General features: G+C 46.5%; 1 protein-coding gene and 1 pseudogene across 7 annotated transcripts in view; both read right to left on the minus strand.

The window, feature by feature from the left end:
* MPRIP (myosin phosphatase Rho interacting protein) overlaps nt 1-19337 on the minus strand; it is a 173886-nt gene that overhangs the window by 26760 nt on the left and 127789 nt on the right. For all 7 annotated transcript variants that reach the window (XM_061599702.1, XM_061599706.1, XM_061599708.1 and 4 more), the window contains 5 exons: nt 15039-15095; nt 12074-12142; nt 10507-10596; nt 8961-9070; nt 1424-2015 (listed from right to left, as the gene is read on the minus strand). In XM_061599702.1, coding sequence (XP_061455686.1) covers nt 1424-2015; nt 8961-9070; nt 10507-10596; nt 12074-12142; nt 15039-15095 — 918 coding nt within the window. The remainder of the gene's footprint in view (nt 1-1423; nt 2016-8960; nt 9071-10506; nt 10597-12073; nt 12143-15038; nt 15096-19337) is intronic.
* Nucleotides 2664-2781, minus strand: LOC133372189 (5S ribosomal RNA; annotated as a pseudogene).

Here is a 19337-nt window from a genome sequence, read left to right on the forward strand (position 1 = left end):
GAAGGCAGAAACAAGGATGGTCAGGGAGACAGCACATCATTCAAATACACCCGCAGCTCCAAGCTGGCTAGGTGACCTGCTGCCCAACACAAACTGGGGGTGCGAACTGGAAGAATTTCTCCTGCAACCTACAAATAGGAACGTCATCTCCTCTATACAAAGGCAAAGCTGTGAGGCAGAACTAATCCAGCACTTTTGGCTTCAGTTTCTTCCCAAAGACACAGAGCTTCCCTCCTCGTCTCACTGAAACTAATTGTAGATGCTATAAAAGGAGTAGAAGAGGTCAGATAAACCAAATGTAGTTCACTTGGGGAAGACACAAAAGTACCAAAGTGAGCTGAACTGCCGTAAGTAAATAAAGCCACAAGGTTACTATGCTTGTGTATTTCTCTCCCCAGAAAAAAATGGTTTTTTATATCCCTCATAGGATATACAACAGTGCAGAGGATTGCCAATAACCAAGGAGGAACAGTAATCACAGTCCCGTCACAGGAGAGGGGAACCTCTGGCCAGCAAGCCTCATTTCATCATCATCACTTTATTTGTATGCTGCCTTTCCACAAAAGATGATGCTCGAAGCAGAATGAGAATAAAACGGCACAAAATCAGCAACTGCAAAAACAATTTGGCCTGGTGCAAGCTCCCGTTTGGCCTGCAAGGTTGTTTTCCTAAAACCACATCCGCCTGTCCCATGCCTGACATCATATATGATGTCAGGCATGGGGCCGGTGGGTGTGGGAAAATGCACGATCAGGAGCCTGACTGTGCCCTGGCAAAGGAGACCTGCTGTCACTGCCAACCCCAGCAGAAAGCAGAGAGTGACGTCAGTGCCTATCAGCTGACAGCCACTGACTTAAACTCCATGGGACTGGCTGCATGCAGTCTGCTGATCCCTGAAGGAACTTGCAAAGAACCAAGCAGGACTCTTTGCAACCTCCTTGCTCCTCGCAAAGAACCCTGCTTGAAGCGCTTTGGAGCTGACTGCCGATCAGCTTTTGATCAGCTGACAGCAGGCGCTCCAAAGCACAGCGCAAGGCTCTTTGCAAGCCCAGTGTGGTGGCTTGAATTCCTGATTATTGTGGGGACTTCAAAGTACCCCCATCACCTGATGTCAGGTGATACCTAATTTGGCTGAGGGATAGGGGAGAGAAGGATCTGGCCAGATCCAGTTCCCCACCCCTGCCCATCAGAGCTCAAGGGCAAAGGTAGGTCAGTCTAACATGTCCCTGCTGACCCAAGGAGTCCCATATTTAAAGTCCAACAGAGGGCAAAATGCAAATGGAGGTGGGGGAAGGGAAATAAGAGTGAGCAAGGAAACAGTGCACACACCCCTTTAAAATGACTCTCCTCCTTCATCCAGGGCTTATAGCCGTGCCGCTAGAACCCCCAGTAGTCATAAGCAAGCCAGCCACCCTCCCTTTACCTCCTTCTCCAGGAGTGTGGTGAGGTGCTGCTTGTGGAGTGTCTCACTGCTGTCGTCTGAGTGTGCAGGGTGCAAAGGGGCGATGGGGACTTGCTTCTCTTCCCGCAGAGGGGTTGTCTCTACCTGGTGCCACCGCTGCTCTATCTCCACGTGAACACTCTGTGGCTTGGTTTCCGAAGTGAGGGGCAACCCCGGGAGCCTGTCCACCTCCATCCTGGAGAAGTCTTCTGGGCCTCCTCCATCAGCGGCATCCAGGCTCTCAAAGCGCTTGCGCCTCTCCTCTCTCCGCCGGGCACGTTCTCTCTCAAGTTCCCCAGGGTCCTCATCGGAGGCACCAGGCTCCTTGGGGAAAGGCGCGGCACTGCCTTTGGAAGCCTCTGCCCCGCTGGCTCGCTCCTGCGCCAGGGCTTGCTGGATGGGGCGGAACTCAGCCCAGTCAAATGTTTTAGAACGACCCTCTCGCCTGCGCTCCCGGGCGCGGCTGCGCTTGTGTTCAGGGTCAACCTCGGCTTGCTCAGTGTCCTGCTTCTCACTTCCTTTGGGACAGGCCTCAAAGGATGAGCTAGTTTTGCTTTTCTCCTCTGGCAAAGAGCTAGGGAGCAAAGTGGACAAGAGAGCAGAAGACAGTTAGTAACAAAGGTGATTTTCTGTCTCTATGTTCCCTTTCAAGTGTTGCTGTACAAAGATACCATTGCAGGCCAGAGAACCACCAAACCCTCTTGAAATGTCAGCTGCTCTGCTATCTCTGAAGCTTCGTGCCATTGTTCCTGACTGCATTTGCAATTATCTGCTCGCTCGCTCTCCTGCAAGATTTAGCGCCCTTCAAAACTAGTGTCAGGCAAACTCCCCCTTCATCATGAGTTGGAATCAGCTTTATGTTTAGAAGCTTAGCAGAAATCATTTTACATTCCAAGGTAGAGAAGAACTTCAAGGAAACAACAGTTGGTTCAGAAAACTTCTAAGCATTGTTTGTTGTTGTTATGTGCCTTCAAGTCAGTTACGAATTACGGCGACCCTATGAATCTTTTTGGATATATTCATAGGATTTTCATGGTAAGAGGTATTCAGAGGTGGTTTACCACTGCCTTCCTCTAAGCCAGCCTTTCCCAACTGGTGTGCCTCCAGATGTTGTTGGACCACAATTCCCATCTTTCCTGGCCATTGGCAATGCTGGCTGAGGCTGATGGGAGTTGTGGTCCAACAACATCTGGAGGCACACTGGTTGGGAAAGGCTGCTCTAAGCCTACAGGACCCAGTATTCCCAGGTGGTCTCCCATCGTTTACTAACCAGGCCTGACCCTGCGTAGCTTCTGAGATCAGATGAGATCGGGTGTGTTCAGGATAGTATGGCCATAAACATTATTAGCTATACAAATTCATGTTCTGAACCAGGTAGTTATGAAGTATGGCAACACCAATAGTCAGAATGACCCAAGAAGTCCTTTTTAAAACTATCTTAACTAAGCAGGCTGGGTAGCATTGCTGTTTGCTCAAACTGGCCTCACTTTGGCCACACTGAGGAAGGGTTTTCCAATTCCCATTAAACTCCACAGGGACAAGAGGGCATTCCTCTTAACAGCTTGATCAAAATGTTCCAAAAAAGAGATTCAGCTTTGCTGCTGGTAACTGAGAGATGAAATAATGCCTACAAGTCATCTCATTCAAATCCTCCTAGGTAACAAAATTCAGATTGATTACAAGATTGATTTTTTCCTTCCTTGAGGAATACATGTAAAAAAAAAAGTTACATTGATTGGGCATGTTTTTATTTTAAGACATATTCTTCGATGGGATCCCTCTTCAGTGAAGAAAAATATTACACCAGAATCAAGCTGAAATGAAAATAAAAGACAAACATTGGACTTATTCACCCATTAAGATATCTCCCCCTATATCCTCCCCCTCTTCCTGCCACACTCCTTTTGCCCCAAATGAAGAGGACTCTGGCTTCAGTCAGGTAGGCTGGCTGTCAGGCTTCAATTGAACAACTAAGGTGAAAGGCGAAGACAGGAAAATAAGCAACGGTTTGGAAAGAAGTTCAGCAGACATGCTTAAAAGGATTCCTTGGAAAAGGTTCTCCACGAAACATCTCCAAGCTATTCTGTGTACTGGATACACAGGTTTTCTCAACATTTTTCCTAAATACAAGGGTGGCTTCGGATCAACGTCTTCCACACAGGCGGCACAACTTCCACCTTTTGGAGGATAACCAGGTGGAAGCCATTGCACTTGGATGCATGTCCATTCCCATGTCCATACCCATTCAGCGTTCTTGTTTGTATAATGCATAAACAAATATACAGCTGCAAAATCATGCACATACCTAGTTTGCCGCTACTACATGTGCCTAGAAACTAGAGCACACACAGCAGCTTATAAACACACGCAACCATGGCAAAACAGACACTCCTGCAACTTTTTTGCAACTGATGTTGTAGACCGTTTTCTACACCCCATGTAGGAAAAGCGTCATGTGTGAAGAAGCCCTTGGCCTGCAGTTAACACCCCAGCCCTGCATTTGGGGACAGCACACTGCTTTGCTACTTCTACAAGACAGGCCTCCGCACAGGGCCTAACGCAAGCTGCTGCTGACATGCACAAAAAAAGCTGCAGCGCTCAATGCCAGTATTGAGAGAGCAACAGAAACAGAGCCAGACACGCAGGCAACAGACAAGCGAGGTAAAGGAGGAGAGTTTCAGACATCGGAGGAGAACCTGAAAGGAGCTGTCAGACAAGGCCTTTCCACAAAACACAAACACATGCCAGCCCTCAGCATGCAAATTTGCAGACTGGATTTTAAAAGAAGAGAACAACCGCCCAACTCTAGGAGCTGTGCAGCGGACCGTTCAGTCAAAAGCCAGGGAGCAGTATCTCAGTGATAATTGTGCAGCTAAGTGCTGCTCTTTGAAGAAGCATACACGATGCAGATCTCTTGGTCACACTGGGCTGCTGGTGCAGGGTCCCCTCCTTTCCTGTACAGAAAACAGCCTGGGGGCCAAATGCGGCACTCCAGCCCCCCCATCCCTTGGGACTCTCCACAGGCTACCGCCTCTACCCAGAGCTTGGAAAAGTTACTTTTTAAAACTACAACTCCCATCAGCCCCAGCCAGCATGGCCACTAGATTGGCCTGATAGGAGTTGTAGTTCAAAAAAGTAACTTTTCCAAGCTCTGCCTCTACCTCCTCAGCCGCATGCCTCACCAGTTCTACTTGGCACCGTCAAGGGGCATTTTTGCCTGGGTGGAGCATGTCCCTGAGATCTGATCATGCTTCTCTCTATCCTCCATCCAGGCAAACGAAGGGTGTGCGTAGAAACCAGCCTACTGTACATTCATTGCTCCACCCACTTTTGCCTCAGCCCAACACCGCCATGTGGCCCTAGAAAGAATGTTCAGCCTGAAAAAAAAAAATCCCCAATCCTGTGGTAGGAGATGCGTGCGCACTGGAAACTCAGTGTGACAAGGACCCTATAAGGGGTGTGTGGGGCGGGGAGGTGAGTAAATAAAAGAGACCTCTCATCTCCCTCCCCCACAGAATGCCAAGGATTTATTTTATCACTACTGAAAGGGGGAAACTAATCTGCCCTCCCTTGAGCTTGAGGGGCGGTGCTAGTGGGGCCGGTTTTGCCCTTGATTGCAGCATCATCCACTGAAGTTGATCAAAAACCATTCACTTTGACTAAAGAAAGCCAATATGGTAAAAAGTCATAGCGCTGGGCACTTTGCTAGTTTTTAGGTCTACAGTAGGGCCCCGCTTTTCAGTGTTCCGCTAATACGGCGGCTAAAATTAGAGTAAGGCCCCACTCATATGGTGCCTGTTCCGCTTTTACGGCGTTTTCCAGGTGTCAGGCGCCATTTTATTGAAAGAGTTCTGCTTTTCGGTGGGTTTCGGGGGTCTGGAACATAACCCGCCATATGAGTGGAGCCCTACTGTATTTATTTTGCAAAATGTCATCAACATCGGCCTTAATATTGCCCTTAAATGAGTATAATCTGAATGCATCAGATTGCCTTGCTTGCTGGTCTATAAAAGCCACAAGCATTTGTTTTTCTGGCTTTCTAAGGGCAGCCACATTGAACCACTGAAATCTACATGCTCAGAAAAATCAAGTGAACCCTTCATTGGAACGCCCTCTCACCTTGTTATTTGTATTGCCGTCCATCAACTTACTAAAATGGCCTCAAAATGGATCTTTTATCAGATTTTGGCAGATACTATTTAGAATTTGCTTCTACCCAGAATCATGAAACGGCAAAACCCAGTAATCATCTCGAGTGCCTCACGCTGCCTGCCACAACTTCGAGATCCCAAGTTTGACCTCTGCCATCTTCAGGGTAGAAAAAAAATAGCAGAAGACCCACTGCCAATTTGGGGTTGATAGTACCAGATCATCGCTCAGAATCTTTACAAGGTTAGGAAACAACTGGAGTGGGTAAATAGCATCCCTTTAGGAATGGCTTCCTTATTTACTATTTCACCTATTTTTAGCATTTGTAACCCACCTCTCTAAAACATTCAAGGAACCTCCTCTTTTGCCTCATAGCTACTCACATCTCTTCTGATGCTCCTGACTTTGGGTTCAGACTATGACCATCTGTCTTCACCCTCAGGTGAACTATCATTAGAACAAAATATCAGCTAATCTGGCACTTCCTTCTTCCCAAACACAATCACCCCACAAACCCAGCATGGATCAAGCAGGAATTGCCCAACCCACTTGAACTGCTGGAAGAGGAAGGCCCACCTGCCTCTGGATCCCCTCCCCCATCTGGTGTTCCCTACAAGCCCAAAGGTTTGAGGACCACAGACTCAAATGCATGGCACAAAAGTTGCCTCCAGTATTACAGAGGATGCAGCAAATTATTTAGGCAGCAGTCTGTGTGAGACTGCATGGGTAAAGATGTGCCCCAAGCATGTTCCAAAATGTGTATCTGCCTGGCTGTTTTGAGCTAGTCATCAGAGTCTATTTCTAAAAGTGCCTGTGGAACTATTGGTCCGCAAGAAATCCATGTTAGCACAAGACAAAAATGTCAGGGACCTGAGGATTTCAACAAATTGGCAGATGCTGCCATCAGATGCCCAATTTTGGCTTCAGGCCCCACTGGCCTATCAATCTTGCGCTGAAGTCCTCATCCGTCACCTTCAACGTTCATATAAGCCCTGCCCGCATATTATTTCAGAGCATGCATGCCTTAAACCAGGATCTGTGCACAGTGATGGGATCCAGACATCTGCTGCTTAGCAAAAGAGCTGTGAGCCCAAAAGCTTCATTGTCCTCTCTATTAGCCAAGCTGGGGGAATGCAATTCAGAGGTGCGCAGAGGTGCTTCCCTACCATTCTGAAGACAATCAGGACCTGCAAAAGATTCCACAATCTTTTACTGCAAGTTTCAACACCAACCCACTCTGCCATAGAGACTTGCTGTATCTTCAGCTGTCGCCCCCTTTCCAAGGTACAGACCTGATTTTCCACGGTCCACATTTCTGACACTCCGAAATGCCCCGTAAGACATTTCCAGGAACGTGTGAAAACTGTCACATGGGAAAAGGTGAACATTTCCAAGGCAAAGCCATACACGTAGGATCATTTCTATGCCCTTCACAAAGGTAGCTACTTGCATGACTTTTCCCACGTTGCATTTCTGAACACAGGAGCCCATTGCAGGAAGGTCTCCCTGTGTTGTCAAGAAGTAAGCTGGAAAGCATCCCTGAGCCAGAGGGAGGAATTCAGCAGCAAAACCAGGAGTTGGTTCTTTTTTCGGGCCCCACCTTCCTCCATCCCACCGTTTGTTTTCAAAGCAGAAACGCAGGACATTTTTTGCCCATCCACAGTGCAGAAAAGACAGGGCAGCATGCAGTGAATCACGAGGTATACAAACCACAAAACGGTAATACAGGAGAGAACACAGTTTTCCAACCTGGGCTTCAGCACGGATAGTTTCAAAGAGAAGCTTTTCCTGGGAACGCATGGAAATCAAACATATGAAGGAGTGAGGAGAGAAGGAGAGAAAGAGGATTCAGAAGCACCCAGAGAGAAACAGGGCGACGTACAGAGAAGGGGAAATGGATCGTGCCGGGTTGAAGTCATGGGCTGTTTTCCTCACTGTTGTTGTTATGTGCCTTCAAGTCGACTGCGACTTATGGCGACCCTATGAATCAGCGACCTCCAAGAGCATCTGTCATGAACCACCTAGTTCAGATCTTGCAAGTTCAGGTCTGTGGCTTCCTTTAAGGAATCAATCCATCACTTGTTTGGCCTTCCTCTTTTTCTACTCCCTTCGGTTTTTCCCAGCATTATGGTCTTTTCTAGTGAATCATGTCTTCTCATGATCTCAAAAGAGGAAAGTGGGAGTGTCCTTAAGCAGGGAAGGAGCAAAACAGGGCCGAGAATGAAAGTGGTAGAAGAAAGAGACTGAACCCTTCCCGAAAGCACACAAATGATGCCTCACTTGTAACTAAGAGCGGGATGGTTTGATTAATATATGTGCTGTTTCCTCTGGTAATCACTTTGTACGCTGAAGAACGCTACAGAAATAACAACGTGTTTACCATTCTGGTAGCTGCCTTGATCTTCAGGAAAGGCCACGAGGAAGCATTACACACAAGCTATTTATTTTAAATATTTTTATGCTGCTTTTAAGGGGCAGGGAACCCCTCACAAGGCAGTGGACAATTAATATACAATACAGTACAACTACAACAATAAATCATTAAAAGCCAGTCAAAATAAACCATAAACACCCTACCCCCCCAAAAATACAGTACATAACTACAACAAAAACCATCAACAGAACACAACTAAAAAAAACCAGGCAAAACTAAGTCTTTTTCAAAGTTTTCCTACACACCTGAAGCTAACACTGTCCAACTGTTAATTCTGTGGGCCAATTCCAAAGTGACATTTCTCGGAAGGAGAAAAACACCCTCAATGGAGTGCATTATGATCTCTGAAGGAGAGAAAAGGACTCTAGAGAAGTACCCTTTAAGTTGCCCAGGTTAAAAAAACGAAAAAACCAAGCAAGCAAATTCCGGCTCTTTATGATTTCCATTTTACTGGAATGAACTTTAGCTTCTGAATGACACTATGACTCCTTAAGGTATATTTCCTCAGAAGTCTTCAGAAATTGGGGGGGGGAGTGACTGCTCCTCATCTATAAAAATGCCCTCGGAGGCTTATGAATTTGCCTGGTCCCCTGCCCTCCCTTGAAAGAGGACAGTGAGCCACTTTGAAACCTGAGAGGGAGAGTGGCTGGCCTGAGGCTGACTAGGGGGCTTCATCACTGGGCAAGGATCTAAACCCACCTTGCAGAGCCCACACTTCCAGCCACATACCCCCGTGACGCTGAAGTGGAAGGACCCACCATCTGAGAACTTTGGCGGCAAGACCTCAAACAGCAGCTGCCAAACCGCATGAAAATCAAAAGACAGGCTCAGGAAAGGGGCAGAGGAGAGAGAGAGAGGAAACTAACATGGCCAGGAAGACACCGTGGAGATGAGTGGGGCAGGGGCCAGCAGCCCTGACATTCTTTGCTTTCTAACCTGGTCACATCTGGAGCTGTGGTGGGGCGAACGTGCTTCATAATCGTCTGGATCCAGTTCCGACGAATGCCCGAAGTCATGGCAGAGAGGGTGAACTCTCCTTCTTTAGTCTACGCAACAGGGGAGAAAAACATAACAGGGAAACACTTAAGCTGAGCAGCTGCCCAGGACTGGTCCCTCTGCAGAAAGTCTCCTTTATTATTATTATTATTATTACTACTACTACTACTACTACTACTACTACTACTACTACTACTACTACTACTACTACTACTACTACTACTACTACTACTACTACATTTGTATACCGCCCCATAGCTGAAGCTCTCTGGGTGGTTTACAACAATTAAAAACATTAAAAACAAATATAGAAATATATAAACTTAAAAACACTTTAAAAAAAAAAACAATTTAAAAACACATGTCCTCTTCTAGCCAGCAGTGTGGTCACAAATTCAAAAGTGCAGGGTCCCTTCATGTTAGTCACAGCCACACCCCTTCCCTCCTTTTTTGCTGTTGAGAATGAGATCCTTGTTAATGCCTTCTCCCACAACAGACATCCCTAGGAGCCAATCAGCATGAAAGGGGAGTGTGTTAGCTACTGAGAAGGGTCTTCTCAGTGGCTGACTTACCTCTTTTAATTCTGAATGGCTCCAATCAGTAGGGAAGGTCAAGGAAGCATGTTAGAAGACTCTTCTTGGTGGCTAACGCACTCCCCCCTTTCATGCTGATTGGCTCACAGAATGCTGGAGAAATAGACCTTGCTGGAACCTTGCTTCCCAAAAAGTAAGGTGTCTGAGACCCTGGACAACTACACCCCTGCTTCTAGTACTGCCAATACCGCAGGGTACCTGGTGGATGTTCCTGAGTGGAGTTTTCTGGAGGGATTACTGAAAAGGATACAGGAGGGGCGAGTGCTCTTCTGCTCGGGTCCTGCTGGTGGGCTTCCCATGGGCATGTGGCCACTGGGAGAACAGGATGCTGGACTAGATGGGCCCCCTTTGGCCCGATCCAGCAGGCTCTTCTTATGTTCTCATCTGCACCCCCCCTTTCCCAAGGAGGAGCTCTCCACAAACAGATATTGTGTTCTGAAGCAAACTGCGAGCCCATGAAGCTCTTTCAGAATTGGAGAAATGTGATCACTCTCCAGCAAGCCTCAGTCAACATTCTGGCCACCGTCTTGTGAATCACTTCGACATTTTCAAACACTTTCCCAGGGGAGACCTATGTACAAGTCAAACTGGGCTGTCAGCCAAAGCATGGGTGACTGTGGTTGGGATGCTTTGTTTCCAGGAGAGGGGGCAGCTGGAGTGACAACTGACAGAAGCTGATAGCAGGCCCTTTGTGCTATGGAAACCACTAGAGCTGTCTTAAGTAAAGCTCAACCTAGGAGACCTCCCAAGCTGTGGACCTGATCCTATAAAGGGGGAGTATGATTCCATCCATAACTGGTTGAAAGCTACTGAAATGATTACTACTTTTTCCCAACTGCAATCGCCTCCTAACTCATTGTATGACCCACCCTCCTGCCCCAAATTTCTCTTACGTGGATCTGGAAGCCATAGTTCCGCTGGACAGGGTATTCCGTGACATCAAAACATGTCGACAAGTCAATTTCCCCATCCAAATCAGCTGCCTGGCAAAACACCACAAAGAAGAAATGTTACAATTGGTCAGGTAAAGTTTTCCCCCCCTCCTTTCTAGGAAGCCACATTTATTTATTTAGTCAGTACATGGTGTTTACAAAATACACAAAGATTGTTGTGGGAGGAGAGCAAAAAGAAGAAGAAACCAGCATCCTCTGTTTTTCTTCACTGTTGTGAACGTCTAGGGGTTGAGCCTGAGGACTGTGTGATGCTTGGTGGCTCTCTAGATACAGACACTCAGGGAGGCCTGAATGCGTTTGAAAGCAACCGTTTGGATAAATAAACAGTAAAGGCCCCAAAGGACACCTCCCCAGTCCCTCACTACATTATTTCTTCTCTTCTTGATCTTCCAGGACTTTTACAAAACAAAGGAGAAATGAGCCAGTTGGCTGGTATTCATAATGTGTGTTAGTTCCACTGAGGAACCTAGGGCTTTAGCCCGAGTTCATATTAACGGCATTTTTACATGTGATGCACATGTGGCACCACTCTTAAAACATCTGTAGTGGTTGCCCATCCACTACTGAGCCAGGTTCAAGGTCCCTGCCCTGAACAACTTAGGTCCAGGGTATCTTAGGGACAGCCTGAACCCTTATACCCCAGCTCGATCACTGAGATCACCTGCAGGAGAGGCTTTGGATGTCCCCCAAGTTGGCAAGGCTCATTTAACATCAACAGGATGTCCCCCAAGTTGGCAAGGCTCATTTAACATCAACAGGATGTTCAGTGTCGTCGGCCCAGTTCTCTGGAACGCTCTGCCAACAGAGATTCAGCAGGTGCCTTCTGTTCTAACTTTTAAACATCTGCTGAAAACCTTTCTGTTCCCCCAGGCTTATGCAGGCAACTAAGATGCTGTTTTTGCAACAATTGACCTTTGTTTTTATTGTATTTTTCATGTTTTTATTGTATGGTTGTTGCTTTTCTTAACTTCTTGTAAACCGCTTTGATGTTTTTAACAAAAGAGTGGTATACAAATATAGATGTAAAATAAATAAATCAGTTTGTCTTCAATGCTAAACATAAAATAACACACACACACCCCGGAGTAGCCACCATGTTCATTTGATTTCTACATTCTTACAGTAGCAGTATTTGCATGTGGCACAGACAGCATGGAAGAGGCTCGGATATGCTTTGTGTGCCCACATCTCATGAAAACCATACAGGTTTGGCTCTAAGCGGCATACAAGTCACTTTGGGTTCACGTTTGTGAAGAAAATCAGCTAGCTAGCTAGCGAACGAATGAACTAACGAACGAACTAACGATTAGATAGACAGACAGACAGACAGACATAGGTAGGTAGGTAGGTAGGTTCCTGCCCAGGGGAGCTTACAATCTACAATTCAGCAGGGGAGGGAAACAAAGTCAAGAGAACCAGGGAACCAGTCCAACAAACACAGAACAAGCGCAGTCAAATATGAGACATGAAGCAAGAGTTTCGATCATCTGTAGTGACAGCAACTTACCTCCTCTGCCACAGAATCCCGGTAGTATCTCAGGCTTTGATCCGTCAACACAAACCAGTGTTTCTTCCACTATGGAGCAAGCAAGACAAGCCATTTTACACACTGCTGGCTCCCTATGTTTGGGGAGACTGTGCAGGAGAATGTGCATGCATGTGTGTAATGGGGGGGCAGCAGATGTTTTGAAAGTGACGTTGCCCTCTGCCTTTAGGAAGTCCCACATGCTAGTCTGGGAACACAAGATTCATTCTCATGATTCTGATCATAGCATTAAGGGATTGGTACAGCTGAACACTAGGCCAATTCAGAGGGCATCTGGCTGGGCACATGCCTCTTAGCCAAATGGAGAGGTGAGCTTGGTGCGAAAACCCAAATAGGAAGCCAAAGTTCAGACTGATCTCAACCAGGAGTGCCTTATGCAAAAGTTTTAGAAAAAACACCTACGTGTTTGGCTCCCAAGAATTTATACCAAACTGCTTCAAGAACCTTTGAGGTCCAGCCCTGATCCTGGGTCACCAGGAAGACTCAGGAAAGAGCCCCTTCTTCTTCTCCCCACTTCGGTGCAGGTAATTTATTGGTGCTTCAAGCCCTTTTGCCCGTTTCCCTGATCTCACTCTCTTTTCTGCCACTGCACAGCTCAAAACCAGTCGCTTTTGATTTTGGCTCCTTGCATCTGGGCTCCCTGTTACAAACCCCAGCACCCGAATAATAATTTTATTTTTGTTGTTGTTATGTGCCTTCAAGTCAATTATGACTTATGGCGACCCTATGAATCAGTGACCTCCAAGAGCATCTGTCATGAACCACCCTGTTCAGATCTTGTAAGTTCAGGTCTGTGGCTTCCTTTATGGAATCAGTCCATCTCTTGTTTGGCTTTCCTCTTTTTCTACTCCCTTCTGTTTTTCCCAGCATTACTCTCTTTTCTAGAGAATCATGTCTTCTCATGATGTGTCCAAACTACAATAACCTCAGTTTCATCATTTTAGCATCTAGTTCTGGTTTAATTTGTTCTAACACCCAATTATTTGTCTTTTTCGCAGTCCATAGTATGCGCAAAGCTCTCCTCCACCACCACATTTCAAATGAGTTGATTTTTCTCTTATCTGCTTTTTTGAAGCGAGTAGAAAAAGAGGAAGGCCAAACAAGAGATGGATTGATTCCATAAAGGAAGCCACAGACATGAATTTACAAGATCTGAACAGGGTGGTTCACGACAGATGCTGTTGGAGGTCGCTGATTCATAGGGTCGCCATAAATCGTAGACTTGAAGGCACATAACAACAACAAACTTTCACATCCATACACAGAGATCTGGAATACCATAGTCTGAATGATCCCAACTTCAGTGTTCAGTGATACATCTTTGCATTTAAGGACCACAACAACCCTGTGAGGTGGGTTAGACTGAGAAACATTGACTGGCCAAAGGTCACCCGGTGAGCTTCATGGCTGACTGGGGATTTGAACCCTGGTCTCCCAGGTTCTAGTCTGACACTCTAACCACAACACCACACTAGCTCTCAATTTTCCCTGCCTCTCTCTCTCTCTTCCTCCCTAGAGCTAGTCAAGTAAGCCACTGGCTCAGGCAGGATGGGTGGTCTAAAACCCTTGCATATAAAGTCCAGTGAAAGCCCTAGTCTGGGCAAAATGACTCATTACGTTACCTTAAAATAACTTAATATACACTTCTGTATCAAATTTGGAGACCTTTCTGCTATTTTGGAATATTAATTCACTTTATATATTATGTAAATATTGGATGAATATTAACTTTATACACTGTGTAACTAGATCTTAAGCCCCAAGCTCGCAAAGTCTACACCAGCCACACATGATCACATTCCTCCTAAAACAACAGTTTTCCTCCACTATCAGAGGCCAAATTGTCCTTTCGAATCAAGAGAGGCCCCTACTGGTTGCACAGCAACCAGCAGATTGCCACCTGGAAACCTCTCAGAGACGGGCCCTTTCAGTTGTACCGCCATCCCTCTGGAATACTCTCCCAAAAGAGATTTGGGAAGCTCCATCTCTTGGATGCTTAAAATGCCTCCCAAAAAACCTGGTTGTTTATTCAGGCCTATGTTACTCTGTTCAGTTGCTGACTTACTATTTTAAATGATGGACTTTAGAAGTATTGTTTGTGTTTTGATTTGTATTTTATTGTAATTTGATTTTATGATTACTGTAAACCGCTTAGGGATTTTTGATTTGAAAAAAAAGTTAAGCAGGATATGCATTTTATAAACAAACAAACAGTTTGGAATGGAATGGAAAGCCTGGCAGATGTAGAGAGCATGGACGGGGTGTTGAACCAGAGGAAGGCCACACACTCAAGTCAATAACTTTGGCAACCCTGCCAGGTCTGGGAAGAGAACATTCAACCCCATTGCCGTGGAAGAGGGGGTGGGGAATGGACAGCAGCTGACCCTTCCATGAAGGACACCCTCCAAGGCATTTTCATTTAATCCAATCTCTTCCCCTTACTATATTTCAAGATGCCCTTTTCAGTATTCACAACTGCTGTTGCTGTAGCCTGAGAAGCTTGTAACGGAAAGTGGCTGTGCAAGGGAAGTGGCCTTCCAGCTTTTGTTTATAAGCCAAGGCCCAGATACGTAGGGACCGGCACTTGCACACAGAGCCAACCTCAAGACGTTGCGCTGCCCTGGGCAGCTGCATCAAGTGGTGATTCAAGGTGCACATGCCATCGTCCCCACAGGCAGGTAGACTAGGTGTATCCTCACAGCTGTTTTGGACTGTGTAGAAGAAAGCAACCTCGAGTGCAGGGGGAGTACAAAGAGAGCCACATCTGCCTTTTACACTGGGTGGTATCTTCTGTCAGCACCATAGCTGCTCCATCAACCAAAATGGAAGCCTGCACACAGGCAGATGAACCGTAACCGCAAAGTAACAAAAGCAAGAGGAGGGGGAGAGGTCCTTAAAGAAAAAATCCCCCCTCCCTGAGATTTACCTGCCCGTCCTCATACTGCTTGGTCAGCCATCCCTTCTTGAAGTTCAGCAGGTCAGGCTGCAAAGAAAGGAAAGGAATTAAGAGCTCTCTTCGAAACTCAAACAGGGCTGGGATTATGTCGAACTGCAAAGAGAGGAAAGCACACGAGCCATCCTCCAACGTAACAGAAGCCTTTGCATAAATGAGATCTTTTCATCTTCATCCAAGGAAGGCATTTGTAGTACACAAGGCCGAAAAGGGAGGGAAGAGCCAGTCAACACCAAGCAAGAAAGCCCCAGGACAGCTACCTAGTTCCATTGTTTAAAACTATGCATGTTGCTTTTAAAACTATCGCCAGCAAGAAACAGTATTGCAAAAAACCAAAAAGACCCCCACCCACCCCCCGGACTGGGATTTTGGAATAGTGCGCCGGCACTATTTGTGGGTAGGGTGGCTTTGGAGGGAGACTAAAGACTGCAGGTTCTAGGGCTACAGGGACTTCAAATAAATTTCTAATCTTTTATTTTGAGACTCCCTGTTATATCAGAAGGGGAAAAGAATGTTAACAAGTCAAGGCCTTCCCCTATATCGATGCATTGCCCACTGGCTACACGTGGGCAAGAACTCTGCAGCCACCCCAAATTCAGGGCCACTGTGCACCTCATGCGCTAGTGACAGCAGCACATGGGTTTGAACTACATGGAAGGAGACTTCAGCTACACATAAAGAAGTACTCGAACTCAGGCCCCCTTCTAAACTTTGAGCATCTTTCTGCGCCCCGCCCCCACCCTCAACCCAGGACAAATAATCTATTCCACAAGGTAAAATGACCAGTGAACTTTTAATGCAGTTCTGCCTATTTAGCCCCCAATTGTCAGAGAGCTCCGAATCTGCTCGGTTCCCTTCCCTTTCTTTTACGAATGCAGCAGAAAAGGGGCTCACTTATGATAGCTCAATCTTCTACTCCTCCCTCCTCCACCCCTCCCATTATTTAACTCTTTTACGGCCATTTGGATCGTTTAACAGCTATGTTTTCATACCATTTTGTGTCTTCTTGTATCCTTGTTTGATGTGCTATATTCTGCCATGCTCTGAAATGCTCATAAAATAAAAATATAGACCAAAAAACAACCCTCCTAATTTACACCCTAATCATAAAGTGAAACTTTCATAAAGTGACCCAAGGGAAAAGAGAGGTTGGGGGTCTCTGTAGCCAGGCGTAATTTTATAAATGTCAATCATGCCCTCCATTTAACCGCCATCTTTTCCATACGTAATCCCTCCCCCTCAATTTTAGCCTATCCTGATAGACAAGATGCTCCAGCCATTTGATCATTGGGCTCGCTCTTTCCCGCACCTTTCACAGCTCAACAATCTCCCTTCTATCATCCTTTCTTTAAGAGACCCCAACCTTGTGCTCTGCAGTCTTCCATCCCAGGACACTTCAGGTTCTGAAAGCTCACTGCAGGGTCTAGCTAGAGGAGCAAACTGCAGGGGCAGACTGAAGGGAAAGCAGCACCTCAATCCATTCCATGTGGCAGCAGGAGGCGTGGTGAGGATGAGAGCGGAGCTGCTTCCTCCTCTGAGCCACAGACTCCCTTAAAGACATATCACACACACACACACACAGAGCGTAATGATCCCTGAATGCTATTCCCAGGATGCTATGCAATCAGGGAGAAGCTGATAGTGTCTCAGTCAGGATCCTATGGGATAAATCCACCGGATGCAAAGTGTAAGAAAGTAGCCTTTGGATTTGGAAGGAGTCAGGGAGCTAGCAAGTACACAAGCTCTGCCGCCCCCTGCAGCTTGACTTGTGTGCCCTTTTTGTTGAGTTTAGGCTGAAAGACCATCTTGCTGGCTCGTCGCTACGGAAGATCTGCCATGCAACACGAACAGGGTTCTAAGCAGCAAGAAAGCCTTCCTTGCACCTCTGAAGCATATCCAGCAGGAGACAAGTATTACAAGGAGTAAGAAAAGGCAGCGCACATCTTCAGTGGGTCTAGATACCCCTTGCAGAACCTTGCCGGTGTCAGATGGCCATTTGGACTGGAGCAGATAAATCTGCATCACCGGTAAGTGCAGCATCAAGAGGCAGTTTGCAGGGGTGAATCGCGTTGTTTTTCAGCGGAGCACATTTGCACATCCAGCTGTGTGCCAGGTGTTCAAGTGATGAGAAACGAAATAACACGCACGTCTGTGTGTGAAGCATCACGTCCAGGTTCAGGTGCTGTAATAACTAACCCAGATGCTCTCTTCCGTGCCCCATGCATAATCTCCCCACAACAGAGAAGCGATTGTTCTCAACAGCAGGCAGAACGACAAAACGCGACACACATAGAGCCTACATCCCTTGTGTTAGAGTAACAACTCTCTGAGGAAGGAGTGGCCCTATTACTCTATGGTAAAAATGGTCAACCGCTGTCGAGAATATCAAGGACACATTCTAACTTGCATCTGCCGGGTCCTTTGAACCAAACATATTCCCAGAATGTCACAGGAAGCTGTCTGATACACTGAGTCAAATCATTGGTCCATCTAGCTCAATACTGTCTACAATGACTAGCAAAAGCTCTTCAGTGGTTCGGACAGGAGTCTTTGCAACCCTCCCTGGAGATGCTGTGGACTGAACCTGGAACCTTTTGTATGCAACGCAGCCTAGGAGGAAGGGCAGGATACGAATTTAATAAATAAATATATAAAGCAGGCGCTGTACCACTGCACTAAAGCCCTTCATTACAGTCATTTCGGCAGAAAACAGCCCTCTCCTGGCCATACGTCCTGCATCGTTTGTGAAAACTACCTCCTTCAAAGACTTCTGAAAACCACCCTGTGAAATGGGGGGAGATTATTCTCAAAAAAGGTGACAAGGGGAGGAGTGTGGGAGACAAAACTATCCACACGCAATGTTACATTTCCTTGTGAAAGGTCATGCAAAATGGCACACTGTTGAGAAAGTCATGTATCTCATCTCATTCAACAGGCATGGAAAGACTTGCCTGTTGATAAACGTTCCACTCTGGTAAGGTTAACCCGGCAGCTTGTTGTATGTGCCTGTTTGTGAATTCTAATTATTTGACTGTTGCAAACAGACACACACAATATGCTGCTGCTTAAAAGTTTACCACCAAAACTCACACGGCTAAGATGTTATCTGTCTGTTTTTGAGCAGTGAACTTGGAAAAAAGGGGGCGGGGGAAGGTCCAGGAAAACAGCATCAATCAGCAGCTTGGGCAAAAGAGCCTGAAGCAGAGTCAGCTAGCTTGGGAGGAGGGGAATGGAGTGGCACTTAGTTGCAAAAAGGAAAAAACATGCAACAAGGTTGCATCACCTTCAGCAGGTGTAATTCAAATGGCACTTCCGTCACTGAACTGGTTTGTCCAACGAGAAGCAGACAAGCCCGTTTCCAAATAGGTTTGGGCACCTGCTAAGAATGGGATGAACAAATGGGCATCCAGCAGAACCGGTAAAGGAGGGGTCATAACTCAGGGGCAGAGCAGGCGCACTGCGTATGCAGTGGGCTCCAGATTCAATCTCCTGCATCTCCTGTTTAATCAGGGATCTTGGGCAGCAGGACAGGGAAACTGAGGCACTCTCTGCTCTGACCGGCAAGGATGTAGACACAGAAGGAGCAACGGAGAGCCCTTTATGTGGAGATAGCAAGGAGTGAAACTGGGACTGGTCTACAAAGCACCTGCTGTACCGCTGACAACTATTACCATCATCATCTTCATTTTTTTTTTTATCATTATTAATAAAAGCGTAAGAAGAGTCCTGCTGGATCAGGCCAAAGGCTTGTCCACTCCAGCATTTTGTTCTCACAGCGGCCAGCCAGATGCTGATGGGAAGCCCGCAAGCACGACATGAGTGCAATGGCGCTTTCTCCATTTGCGATTCCCAACCACTGGTATGTAGAGGCATGCTAGCTCCCAAGGGGGCGTACAGCACAGCTGTCACGGAGGGTAGCCGTTGCTTATTATTAATTGCATGTCTTAGTCGCTTAAAAAAGGTCTCAAAGCAACTTAACAACAAGATAAATACAAACGGATGAGTCTATTAAAAGCCAAATTAAAAAACAATGTACAAAATAAAATTCCTAGAATGCTCATCTAAGAAAGGAGGACAAGTCTGACCCAACCACACAGTAAAAGGTGGGCAGCCCAGTAAGTGCTAACTTAACCCCTAAAGCAAAAAGCCTTGTGCCTGAAAATGGACAATGATGGGGCCAGTCGTGTTTCCCTGGGGAGAGCCCTCCCTTATTCCACCCAACACACGCACGCCTGGCGCCTGTCAATAATCCCACCATTCCCAAAGAGCTCA

The sequence above is a fragment of the Rhineura floridana genome, chromosome 17, assembly GCF_030035675.1.
Source record: "Rhineura floridana isolate rRhiFlo1 chromosome 17, rRhiFlo1.hap2, whole genome shotgun sequence".
NCBI classification, from domain to species: domain Eukaryota; kingdom Metazoa; phylum Chordata; class Lepidosauria; order Squamata; family Rhineuridae; genus Rhineura; species Rhineura floridana.